The 14,041-nt window shown below is 35.2% G+C and overlaps 1 protein-coding gene across 45 annotated transcripts in view; it reads left to right on the top strand.

Moving 5' to 3' along the window:
- aralar1 (calcium-binding mitochondrial carrier protein aralar1) overlaps positions 1-14,041 on the top strand; it is a 116,090-nt gene that overhangs the window by 89,362 nt on the left and 12,687 nt on the right. For all 45 annotated transcript variants that reach the window (XM_073961029.1, XM_073961022.1, XM_073961027.1 and 42 more), the window contains 2 exons: positions 13,312-13,474; positions 13,540-13,631. In XM_073961029.1, the coding sequence (XP_073817130.1) occupies positions 13,312-13,474; positions 13,540-13,631 (255 nt within the window). The remainder of the gene's footprint in view (positions 1-13,311; positions 13,475-13,539; positions 13,632-14,041) is intronic.

The following is a 14,041-nucleotide window of genomic DNA, read 5'->3' on the forward strand; positions in this document are numbered from 1 at the left end:
TTTACAACTTAACAGTAATAAAACCGCTAACCATTATAATTATCACTCTTTATAATTATCAATATACATATAATATGTAATTATGTTTATTGGTGTCATAATTATTTCAGATTTTATTGATAGTTTCAAATTAAGCAATAAAAGTAGCCATTTGTTACATTATAAGTTATATGTATGTATGAAAAATATTTAGATTTTTACCATTACATTAGGGTTATGACTATATGCCTTTTTTCTCGAAAAAATTCCTGTAGAAGAAATTAATAATGAACTGTTAATAACTAAAATAACTTTTATACCATATACACTCGCGATCATCTGAATAGGTTTGACATTTTTTCTTTTTATATGATAAGGTATTTTCTGATGTGTTCGTATTACAGATCCATACTATTTAGTTTTTGAGAGTCCTATTCTATGCCAACATTCACAAGAAAAAAAAACTAACGGTGTTGCCATATTTTTGGAAAATATCCCCATTATAATAAAAAATGTACAAAAAAGTGTCAAATTTTTGTGATCATCAGAATAGGTTTGAATAAAATGAAATTGAAAAATTGTACTACCCATGCAAATATTGTGCAGTTTGTTGGTTTAGTTTAGTAAAATGGAACATCACAAATCCACCATTGTTGACCACATGTATCATAAAGGTTCGAAAATTGGTCTGGAAGAATGTCTCTTCGACGACAATAAGTAGAAAATTGTAAATCAAATTTAACTCAAAGGGGCATGATATCGCCGACTTTTATAGTGCTGTACAACCTCAGTGGTCCATTCTTTTATAATTATTCGTATTTGTTTTATGACTTGTGAACAGAAAAAAACTTTTTGACCTGACTATATAATGGGTGTTTTTTTAAGCTAGATAGAAAGTAACACAAAAAATTAAATTTTGATGAAACTTTTTTTTTATTTGTTTTACAAATCATCATGAATAGACTCACGCTTGAACAACGCTACGAAATTATCCAAATTTACTTTGAAAATCAGTCGTCGATTCGCGCAACTTATAGACGACTTCGTCATTTGTATGGCGTACATAATCGTCCATCTGAACAAGCCATTCGTCGAACTGTGGATAGATTTCGTACCACATACTCTCTAGAGGATGCAATAACAATCCACAAGAGATCCTACAGACTCCATTACATCCAGAAAAATGCACCGTATGGTGCGGTTTTCACGCTGGTGGCATCATCGGACCTTATTTCTTCAAAAATGAGGCCGGAGCTCGCGTTACGGTCAATGGAGATCGTTACCGCATCATGATCAATGATTTTTTGTTTGAAAATATGGATGACATTGATGATCCGGAGGAGATGTGGTTTCAACAGGATGGCGCTACGTGCCATACGGCGAACGCAACCATCGACTTATTGAAATCAAAATTTGGCGATAAGTTGATTTCGAGAAGTGGACCTGTCAATTGGCCTCCAAGGTCGTGCGATTTGACACCTCTCGATTATTTCCTGTGGGGCTACGTGAAGTCACTGGTTTATGCTGATAAACCAGCAACAATTGATGCCTTGGAGGTCAGCATTGTTCGTGTTATTCGTGACATACGGCCAGCAGTGCTCGAAAAAGTGGCCAAAAATTGGACGTCCAGAATGCACTTCGTCAAAAACAGCCGCGGTGCCCATATGCCCGAAATCATTTTCAAATGTTAATGTCACGTATTGATCTTTTGAATAAAAAAAAATTGGATTACAATTTAATTTTTTGTGTTCTTTTTTACAATTTCAAGTTCTATCGGGCTTAAAAAACACCCTATAGGTACTACATCGCTATAAAAGTCGGGGATATCATGCCCCTTTGAGTTAAATTTGATTTAGAATCTTCTTCTTTATTGTCGTCGAAGAGACATTTTTCCACACCAATTTTCGAACATTTATGAAAGTTCTTGGTAACTTTTCCAGGTTGAGAATTGAACCCACGTTCCTAATAAAGCGGGTCAAATTAGTTGTTTCAAATCTATTCTGATGATCGCAAAAATTGGACACTTTTTTGTAAATTTTTTATTATAATTGGCATATTTTCTAAAAATATGGCAACACTGTTAAGTTTTTTCTTGAGCATTTTGGCATAGTATAGGACTCTCAAAAACTAAATAGTATGGGTCTGTAATAGGAGCACATCATAAGATACATTAACATATAAAAAGAAAAATGTCAAACCTATTCAGATGATCGCGAGTGTATATAACGTCGGTGTCATGCTTAAGTGTTCCATACGCCATTTTTGACTTTTTAAGATACAGGTGGTTTCTATGGTTTTCCGGTATGCTTCTTCTGATTTTTTGCTTAGCTTTCACCTATCTGCTCTAGTTTCCGAGATATCGACACGAAAGGATACATTTTTTCCAGTAATGAAATTAATATTCTAAAAAACTTACAAGTTTAAAAACACATTTCAAAAATCAGAACATTAATTTTCGATTTAGAAGTTTTTAATTTATTAAGGCAAAGATGGAAAATTTTGTTGTCACTTTGTTCCCTATGGTGTACAGTATTTCACATTTTTGTCATACGTGTAGATTTTGGAACAAATCGTGAAAAATTTTATATATACAAAATTTTCTATAACTTTTATATTCCAATACATATTGTATAGTATATAGAATATGCATTTTATTATATTAATAATTCAAGTCAAAAATATAAATATTGTATTAAGTCAGCTACACGCAGTTGCAAAGCAAAACACTAAAATGCGATTATGTCATAACGGGAAAATGGTACATGGAACACTTAAGCATGACACCGACAATAAGTATAAAAAGGTCACGCACAAATCACTTTGAATTTCTTTTAATAAATCACATAAACTCAAAACGGAAGAAAAAGGCCTTATAAATTTCACGAAAAGCCAGAAAAAAACCCAAACATCTAGTCATTGAAGGAACTGTTTGACGTCACCAAGGTTAAGGGCGAATGGATGTGGGAAGGTGAAAGAACTTCTGCAAATTGAGAGCAAAGGTCGCATTGGTTACCCCAGCCACAAACCTGCTGGTGCTCAGCTTACCACTTAGGTCATAGAAATCAGGAATCCACAAGTCTATCTACAGAAAATTACTTATATGGAGAAGAATGAATCTAAAGAAATTAAGTTTACTGTGCTTAAAGTGAAAGATGAAGAAGCTCAAACAATCGCAGAAGGTCTCCAGAATGTGTTAAATTCAAACTCCTCGGAGCACTTGTTGCCGATACAACAAGTGTGAAGATCAGCTAAATTGCACCCAAGCCCAATGTGCAACTTTTTTTTCTAAAAAAAAAAACAAAAAATGCAAAAAACAAGTAAAAAAGTATCAAAAAAGTATCAGTCGGCTTTGCCGACAGAGATATACCCTCAGCCTGTGTGGATTGAAATACCTTTTGTCCCAAAAAAACGTATGTACTCGTAGTTAGGGGGTTTTCAAAATTTTGGGCGTATTAACCGACAAAAGTATGGGTAAGATTAAAGCTCAAAAATTTGCGAGTATATCGATAGATAAAGCCTTTTAATCACACTAGCCTACGAAAAACATAATATCGCTGTAAACAGGGCCACTAGAAAAACCTTCGGTAAAAATATCCAAAGGATCCTCGAACAGACTCTTAACCACACAAAAATGTTGAACATTTGTGTGCGGGGTACCACAGGGATTGGATAGATAGGGCCCAAATTTGAACATAAACTAATTTTCGACAATATTTAGAGATCCAAAGTTTGGACCAAATCGATTGCTACGTCTATGAAAAATCTCGCGTACCATTTTATAGAGTTGGGCAATCTTGTTCAATTGAACGATCCGGATCACTATGTCGTTCAATGTACACCGGTAATTTCTTTGACAAAACTGCGTATACTTAATTTCACACATTGGTTTTTATGATGTTACTTATTCGTCTTTGAATGAGGAAAGTGATCCGGATCGTTCAATTGAACGAGATTGCCCAACTCTACCATTTTAGCGAATATTTTCGAACTTTTGTGGGGGAGGTACCGGAAGGAGTGGACCTATAAGCACCACCGTCAAATTTCATCTAATTTTCGAAGAAATATTAAAATATCCAAAGTGTGGACAAACGCAGTATTCGGTTCGAGCTCTCCAGCCACTCCATATGGTGCCATATGGGTTTTTACAACTTGCGGGCTGTTTTCTTAAGAAGTATGGACTTGTCCCTGAAAAAACTTGTACTGTCACAATTGGGGCTGCGAATGCAAGTTGCTTCAACAAAAATCAAAGTGATTCGATATCAGGTCTTAAAGTGAACTTATCCGAAATTTTGTGTGGGAGGTACCGGATGGAGTGGACAAATATAGTCCATATTTGAACCTGATCTATATCTGGTAAATATATTAGGATGGACAAATTAGGTTTAGGTATGGACAAATTCGGCCACTCCCTTCAAGAGTTACAGTACGAACAATTTTTCCGAACATTATTGAACTTTTGTGGGGGAGGTTCCTGAAGGAGTGGACCGATATGGCTTATCTTCGAACTTTAACTAAGTTTGGACAAAATATTACTAAGGCCAAATTTTGGACCGAATCGGCAGATCCGTTCTAGAGTTATCTTGTGCTCCAACCACCTCACACGGTGTCATAGGGTTTTTTTTTGTGCAACTTTCATGCTATTTTCTCAGGAAGTATGGACTTGCCGCTAATTAAACTTCTACCATCGTATGGGGGGCAGTGAATACAAGTTGCTAAAACAAAAATCAAAGCGATTCGAGAGATGGCCCTAAACTGAACTTTTCTGAAATTTTGTGTGGGAGTGGACCGATTGAGTCCATGTTGAAACCTTGTCTAAGTCCGGTACAAATTTCACGATGTGCAAAGTATGGACCAAATCGGTTACTCCTTTCAAGAGTTATCGTGCGACAAATTTTCCGAACATTTTCGAACTTTTGTGTGGGAGGTACCGGAAGGAGTGGACCGATATAGCCCATCTTCGAACTTAAACTAAGTTTGGGCCAAATATTACGAAAGCCAAAATTTTAACTAAATCGGTTCATCCCTTCGAGAGTTATCGTGCGCTCCAGCCAGCCAGACAGACAGACGGACGGACATTGCTCAATCGACTCCAAATTGTCTGAAACACATTTCCTCCAAACATACTTGGGGTCTAAAACCATTATTTCGATGAGGCACATTTTGCCCGTATGAAAGTGTATATGGCAAATAACAAAATTCCTTTGCAATTCCATTTGAAAAAAATTAAAAAAATTTTTCGCGAGCTCATCTACGATTTTTGGTATAGAGTAAAAGGAAAAAAATCTGGTTTCAAATCTGCTCGAGTTCACAAAATTTGCCGATGCGCGCAAAAGTTATAGCGGTTTTTATCTTCTTATAAAGAAAAAATATTTTAAAATTTCCAATTTCCAACTATTTCGCTAAAATCTAATACAAATATTAAAGTATTCTGCTAAAACTTTATAAAAATATATGGTTTACCATCGTGAAAGCTTAACTGCTTACTGTGATAACTTATAAGGATAGGAAATTAAGAGTAATATTGAAATTCCTATCATTTAAAAGATATGAAAATTAAAAAGCCTGTAATTCGCGAATTAGTTGGTTGATGCGCATCCGATTTTGGATAAAGCGATTCAATCTCTTTCAATATTTATGCATATTTCGATGTTTCACTCAGCGGCCATTGTGTGCGCCAGTTGCATCATGCACTGCAAAAAACCTTAAAGTTGGTAAAAGTCGCGCAATGTGCATACGATTTTGATGCGCATCCGGTTTCATCAGCGCCCATCAAAAATACGTCAATATACAGCTATTTCAAATAGATTCTTCAAAAACCGCGGATGTGCCTCCACATTCAATTTTTGGCGAAATACCCATATTACTCGCGTATCTCTGTTTTTTTATGACACGTGTTTTCGCAAATATTATAATGGCGAGTAAAGAATTCCATTTATGTAAAAAATTTTAAAGAAAATCGTGGTTTAGTACGCGGATTTGTCAAAATATATTTTTGCTGATTTTCCGATTTTCAAGGTATCTATATCCGCGGTTTTAGTAGATGAATTCGATCGCGGAAGGCTTCATTAGAACCGTCGCGTAAAAATACTAAATTCACGCGGGTTTCAAACGAAATTGAATGACAGTTGTAAATTTTACACGCAAAAAATATGTTTTGTAAGAAAATTCACGCATGAAATGTTGGCCTTTCGACTCCAATTACTAGGATGATGTAAGGAGCACACTCATAAGATATGCACCAAACGACGTAAAATCTATAATCGTGTTATGAGTTTGGAATATTATCTTCTTGCGCGTCCGAATTATTAAAAAAAATCAAAAAACCCCGAGATTCCGGCTTCAAAATGTCAGCATCAATTTTAGGTGGATGCAGTGGATATATCGAAAAATCATACACTGCTATCTAATTGCCCATGGAGTATTCTGTGATTCATTCTTTGGGAATAGGTCTATAAAATGTAAGGTTAAGCCAGAAATCGCATGGGAACATAAAAAACTTGTTGGCTTCAACCCATTTTTACCCATTTTTCTACATTGATGCCAACACAGCTTCCACGAAAATTAATTTTAATGGTCGACATTATGGGATCCCTCCTAAAACCCTTCATTTTAAAGAATTGTAGTCATACTTTATAGAATATGTTAACAGTTCGCGAATTCTGAAGGGGTGAAACTCGGATTCATCGATTGCAAAACATTTTTGTTATTTACCATATACCCTCGTTAGCATACAAGTAAATGCTGAGGGTATAAAAACAAAAAATAAAAAAAGCAGTAAGGAAAGGATCAAAGTCGGGCGGTACCTACTATATAATACCCTACACCACTGGGAATATGTAAAATATATATGGGTGCTAAATCCAAATCAGAACAGATTTCGATATAATGTTTCACATTTGTTTGTAGACCAAATTCCGTTACATAGTCCAAATTTCATCAAAATTGGACATATATAGCGTGTTTTGTGCATCAAATACCTAAAATCGGCAGGAAATATATATGGGAGCTATATCCAAATTCGAACCGATTTTTATATAATTTTGCACACTTATTTCTAGACTAAATACCGTCGCACATTCCAAATTTCATTGAAATCGGACATATATAGCGTGTTTCGTGCGACAAATACTTTAAATCGGGCGAAAATATATATGGGGGCTATATTCAAACCTGAACCGATTTCTATATAATTTGGCACACTTATTTCTAGACTAACCACCGTCACACAATCCAAATTTCATTGAAATCGGATAAATATAGCATGTTTCGTGCACCAAATACCTTAAATCGGGCGAAGATATACATATATGGGGACTATATCCAAATCCGAACCGATTTTTACCAATATAAATAGCGTTCTTCCTTTGGCCAAAAAAACTATCTTCCCCGGTTTTCATGCGAATCGTAAAATAAATGCGACCTGTACTTTGTTTACAAAAATACATGGACAGAGGGACAGACAGACGGACATGCGTAAATCGACTCAGAAAGTGATTCTATGTACATTAGAGTGGGGCGATTTGAACACCATCACGGGCGCCTGGAGTTTCTGATTCTTGGGATTGTACTGAGCAAAAAAGTCAACTAGACCATATGTCTACGGTGAAAATCGAGCCCCCGGATTTTGACTTGAAGTTTTTTTTCAAGGACTTTTGGATTGTTTGGCATATAACAACCAAACCACTGATATTTTGGATCCAACACAAAGACAACAATTGTAGCCAAGACAATAATAAAGAACTCTCTAGTACATCGCAAAAGCATTGGAATGCTCCTTCAGGCAGTTATGGCCTCGAGAAGGTGCACATTTTTCGGAAAATATCGATAAATGACACTGCGCTACAAAATGGGACTCAAATTCAGTGGGTGGAAAATCCCTTTTGGAGATGAAAGCCCTTGGTGAGTGTACTAAGAACCCAAAAGGAAATTTTCACCATAGGTCAAGTTTCCGAGATATCGCGTGATTAATGGTTTAATTTTGGCCCCTTAATTTGCGAGAAAATAGCTTAATATCTCTGTTAAGCGTTATTGTAGCTTCATTTTGAGATTACATGTCTTCAGTCGTCCTTTATTTTTTGAACCGTAGTAAAAGTACCACAAGACGAGATTTTACAGCATCCAAATATTCTACAAAAATGTTGTTCAGAAGATTTTAGGAACGGTTCTCATTGATGACCAATCGATATTTTCCCGTTTTCATGGTCCTTTTTGACATTTGCCCGTATTTTGTTGAGAAAACTGTGTTTTGTTTTTATGTATATTCGTTATTGGTCTGTGGTGCATCTGAAATACCTACCATAAATAGCTCTTGTAATGACGAACACGTTAATAACAAATTTTATTGAAGTATCTAAATTTTTGAACCGGATATTCTGATATCAAAACCGATTTTGGAACCGGTTTTAAGTAACAGATTAATCGTATATGTATATCATAGGAAAGCTAATAAAATGGTCAATAAAATGACAGCAAGTAGTTGATTACAACTTTTTCGGTTCCGAAGCTAGAACAAAAAAACCGGTTTTAAGTAACCGATTAACCGTATATGTATATCATTAGAAAGCTAATTAAATGGTCAATCAAATGACAGCAAGTAGTTGATTACAACTTTCTTGGTTCCGATGCTAGAACAAAAAAACCGCTTTCTTAAACCGAATTTGATGTAAAATATCACTGGGTTGACGTGGTTCAAACTTCTGAGTTATGGCGAAATTAATTCATTCTTGATTAACTTTAAGTGCATGATAACAAAACAACATAACACAAATTCATCTCACAATAACTCAGAAGTTTGACCTATGGCATAACTGTCTTTCCAGATTTATAAAATATCTTAATCGACTTTCATCGCCAAAAAGAATTTTTCAACCCAGTGATATTTTACATCAAAATCGGTTTAAGAAAGCGTTTTTTTTGTTCTAGCTTCGGAACCAACAAAGTTGTAATCATGTAATCAGCTACTTGCTGTCATTTGATTGACCATTTTATTAGCTTTCCAATGATATAATAATAATTGTTCCACAAACATCCCAGATGGGACGAGGGAGACTTCTCTCATATCAATGAGTGCACGCCGATTCATATTGGCTCAATGATATGGGACCTACTTTTTATTGCCGAGTCCGAACGGCGTGTCTTACGACACCACTTGTAGAGAAGTTTTTCATGGCTTAAATACTCAGGAAATGTCGCCAGCATTACTGAGGGGGAATTTTTCCAATGATATACGGTTAATCGGTTACTTAAAACCGGTTTTTTTGTTCTAGCTTCGGAACCAAAAAAGTTGTAATCAACTACTTGCTGTCATTTGATTGACCATTTTATTAGCTTTCCTATGATATACATATACGATTAATCGGTTACTTAAAACCGGTTCCAAAATCGGTTTTGATATCAGAATATCAGGTTCAAAAATTTAGATACTTCAATAAAATTTGTTATTAACGTGTTCGTCATTACAAGAGCTATTTATGGTAGGTATTTCAGATGCACCACAGACCAATAACGAATATACATAAAAACAAAACACAGTTTTCTCAACAATATACGGGCAAATGTCAAAAAGGACCATGAAAACGGGAAAATATCGATTGGTCATCAATGAGAACCGTTCCTAAAATCTTCTGAACAACATTTTTGTAGATTATTTGGATGCTGTAAAATCTCGTCTTGTGGTACTTTTACTACGGTTCAAAAAATAAAGGACGAAAAGGACATGGAAGGAATTGAGTTAGAGGGATGAAATATTCTACAAAAAGATTCACCATTCGATTTGACTGAAGACATGTAATCTCAAAATGAAGCTACAATAACGCTTAACAGAGATATAAAGCTATTTTCTCGCAAATTAAGGGGCCAAAATTAAACCATTAATCACGCGATATCTCGGAAACTTGACCTATGGTGAAAATTTCCTTTTGGGTTCTTAGTACACTCACCAAGGGCTTTCATCTCCAAAAGGGATTTTCCACCCACTGAATTTGAGCCCCATTTTGTAGCACAGTGTCATTTATCGATATTTTCCGAAAAATGTGTACCTTCTCGAGGCCATAACTGCCTGAAGGAGCGTTCCAATGCTTTTGCGATGTACTAGAGAGTTCTTTATTATTGTCTTGGCTACAATTGTTGTCTTTGTGTTGGATCGAAAATATCAGTGGTTTGGTTCTTATATGCCAAAATATCCGAAAATCCCTGAAAAAAAACTTCAAGTCAAAATCCGGGGGCTCGATTTTCACGGTAGACATATGGTCTAGTTGACTTTTTTGCTCAGTACAATCCCAAGAATCAGAAACTCCAGGCGCCCGATAACACTTTTTTCCTTCCATACAAATCACCCCGGCCTAATGTACATCCCTAAAAGGAACTATGAGTATATCGCGTTTCCTTTTCCATGTTACAAACTAATGCACAAAGACATAATATCTCTAATAAGGTGGTGTAGGGTATAAAAATGTTAATTTCAATTAGAACAAGTAAAAAAGTATTAGTCGGCTTTGCCGACAGAGATATACCCTCAGCCTGTGTGAATTGAAACACTTTTTAAGGGGTTTTGACAATTTTAAGCGTATGAACCGACAAATATCGCGTGTACTATTTTAGCTAATATTATCGATTTTTGCGCGGGAAGTACCGGATGGAGTGGACCTACAAGCACCACCTTCGAATTTCATTTAATATTCCAATAAATATTACGATATGCAAAGTGTGGATCAACTCAGTATTTGGTTCGGGAGTTGTCGTGTTCTCCAGCCACTACGAGTACATGGTGCCATAGAGGATTTTTACACTTTTAGGGTTGTTTTCTCAATAAGTATGGACTTTCCCCTGAACAAACTTTTACCATCGTAACTGAGACATTGAATGAAAGTTGCTTCAACAAAAATCAAATTGATTCCAGAGCAGTCCTTAAAGTGAACTTATCCAAAATATTGTTTGGAAGGCACCCGAAGGAGTGGACAAATGTAGTCCATATTCGAACCTGATATATATTTGGTAGATATACTGGGATGGGTAAAGCATGGACCAAAGCGGCCACTACCATCAAGAGTTATCATGCGCAGAATTTTTCCGAACATTTTTGAACTCTTGGGGGGAGGTACCTGAAGGAGTAGACTGATATGGCTTATCTTCGAACTTAAACTAAGTTTGGACAAAATATTACGAAGGCCAAATTTAAGACGAATCGGCAGATCCGTTCAAGAGTTATCTTGCGCTCCAGCCACTACACACGGTATCATAGGGATTTTTTGTAACTTTCAGGCTATTTTCTCAGGAATGATGGACTTGACCCTGATGAAACTTGTACTGTCGTATAGAGGACAGTGAATAGAAGTTACTGCAACAAAAATCAAAGCGATTCGTGAACAGGTCCTAAACTTAACTTTTCCGAAATTTTTGTGGGAGGTACCCGAAGGAATGGACCGATTGAGTCCATATTGGAACCTCATCCAAGTCTGGCATAAATTTCACGATGTGCTAAGAATGGACCAAATCGGTTACTTCCTTCAAGAGTTATCCTGCACACAAACTTTTCGAACATTTTCGATCTTTTGTGGGGGAGGTACCGGAAGGAGTGGACCGATGTAGCTCATCTTCGAACTTAAACTAAGTTTGGGCAAAATATTACGAAAGCCAAAATTTGAACCGAATCGGTTCATCCGTTCGAGAGTTATCGTGCGCTCCAGCCAACAGGACAGACAGACAGACGGACGGACATGGCTAGATCGACTCCAAATTGTCTGAAACACATTTCGTCCAAACATACTTGGGGTCTAAAACCATTATTTCGATGAGGCACATTTTCATCGTATCAAAGTGTATATACCCTCTTTAGCCTAAAGGCTGAGGGTATAAAAATAATAATGAATATGAATACGAAATGTCTTCGTCGAATACCACAGGTTGGTAAAACTTCTCCGAACTGATACTGACATAATTTCATAAATAAAACCAAACCAAAAACATTTTTGTAATTAAAAAAATTGTTGGGAGTTATGTCCGCAATGCAAAGCTGACATAACGCCCAAAATCATTTTGGGAGTTATGTCCGTGGGAGTTATGTCCGGGCACCGTGCAGTACTTCCATTAACTAAAGTGGGCATATTTCCCATGTTAAATTGAATCTGAAGTTGAGATTTTTAATCTCCGGCAATTATATACCACAAAAAAAATTTTTTTTAGATTAAATGTATCCCACAACTTTGGTTTCGATTTTTCCATTACATAACAAAATTATATGTAATTTATTGTTATTTATAAAAATATACTATCCTAATGTATCTCACTTTTGGCTTCTAAAAGATTTCGAAATTTTTTGGTCCTTTACGTTTCTGTTCATATCTTTTGCAAAGTAAGCTACAGATATTATTGCACAAGTTATTAAACCAATACATATGCTCATAATTTTATTTATAAACATTTAATCCCTAACAACCAATTCTTGTCATAACAAACAAATTTAGATCTTTTGTTATAAATGTAGACAGTAAATTGCATATTGATAATTATGTCTAGCCTCATTGAATGCAAAAAAAAAAAACACATTGATTATACAATAATGCAATTTCTTTTGTAGGTGGAGGAGATAAGGAAAATAATATTATTTTGCCAACTGTATTTCACCTTTGCATTTTCGCTTTAATAAAAATAATATATAATAAATATTTTAAATAAATGTAGGACTTTCTGATAATTTCTCAAGATTCTTAGTTCCTGTTTTTGAATTTTACCTCCTAACTTAGTATGTACTTATATTAAATTGTCATCTTATAATTGCACTACTAAATATTACCACATATCCATGCAAATATTGCAGTACGGGGGGTCTCATTATCTTTATCTCAAAATCTTAGTTAGCGACCTTGTTTATAATGGCAAATACTTTAGTTTTGTCAATCTTGGTCAGGCATTAAGTACATGTTGTTGCGTCTACCCCTTATATTTGATATTTGATAACACTATCGTCGATTTTAATAATAGAAACAAAAAAATATTAAACTTTCGAATGAATTGTATCAGTAAAAAAATGATTGAGAATCTAGAAAGAAAATATTTTGTACGACGACCTTTAATCCGGATTAAAAGTCATCGCATGTCGACAATTTATAACAAATAATACTAATTTTTATTGCTTTATTTGTCATTTAAAGTACATAAAAGTGAAGAAATTCTTCTGTAATAGTTATACCCATTGACAAAGATTTCTTATCAATGGAAGTGCTTTTTAAAGAAAGCTAAGGAAGGGAAATTGATGGTCGCTGTTTTGTTATTGCCTTATATAAACAAATATTGCTTTACATAAATTAAATTTATTTATTTTTTTTTTCTTTTTAGGAATCAGTGCGTTTATTAGCCGGTATCGCTGATACCAGTAAAGACGGTCTCATATCATTCTCAGAATTTCAAGCTTTCGAAGGTCTATTGTGCACACCAGACGCTTTATATAAAACAGCTTTTCAACTATTCGATCGCCAAGGAAACGGAACAGTGTCTTATGGTAAGATGGAGGATACATGTGTTTTTTTTTCTATAATATTTATCTTTCCTTTTTCTATTTTCTAGCCGATTTTGCTGAAGTCGTACAAAAAACCGAGCTACATTCAAAAATACCCTTCAGTTTAGACAGTCCTTTTATCAAAAGATATTTTGGTGAAGTAAGTACTGACAAAAATTGATGGCCCTTATGAAACTCCTTAAAAATGTTGAAAAGTGCATATTGAGACTATTAAAATTGTCAGATCCAGTTTGGACTTTATGGCCTCATCTAAACCAGGCTAAAACTACAGTGTTTTGCATTTATAGGGCCTATATCTCGGAAATGATTAGGAATTTGCCTTTGCTTTTTTTTGGCAATACTGTAGCCCTAAACGTGTAGAACTTATCACCTGAACAGACCACATAAGAAAAACTCCATCTAGGGCATCAAAATCGATAAAATATTGAACATTTTACATAATTGCTGTAATTCTGGTCAGTATCAGCTTAACGAGTGGAAATTGAACCAAGTAACCTTTTACAAATATCTTCCAAATTTTGTTCTCAACAATTCTTCAGAACATTCTGA

Source organism: Musca autumnalis, unplaced genomic scaffold (genome assembly GCF_047663935.1).
Source record: "Musca autumnalis isolate F117 unplaced genomic scaffold, ASM4766393v1 scaffold_1, whole genome shotgun sequence".
Taxonomy (NCBI): Eukaryota; Metazoa; Arthropoda; class Insecta; order Diptera; family Muscidae; genus Musca; species Musca autumnalis.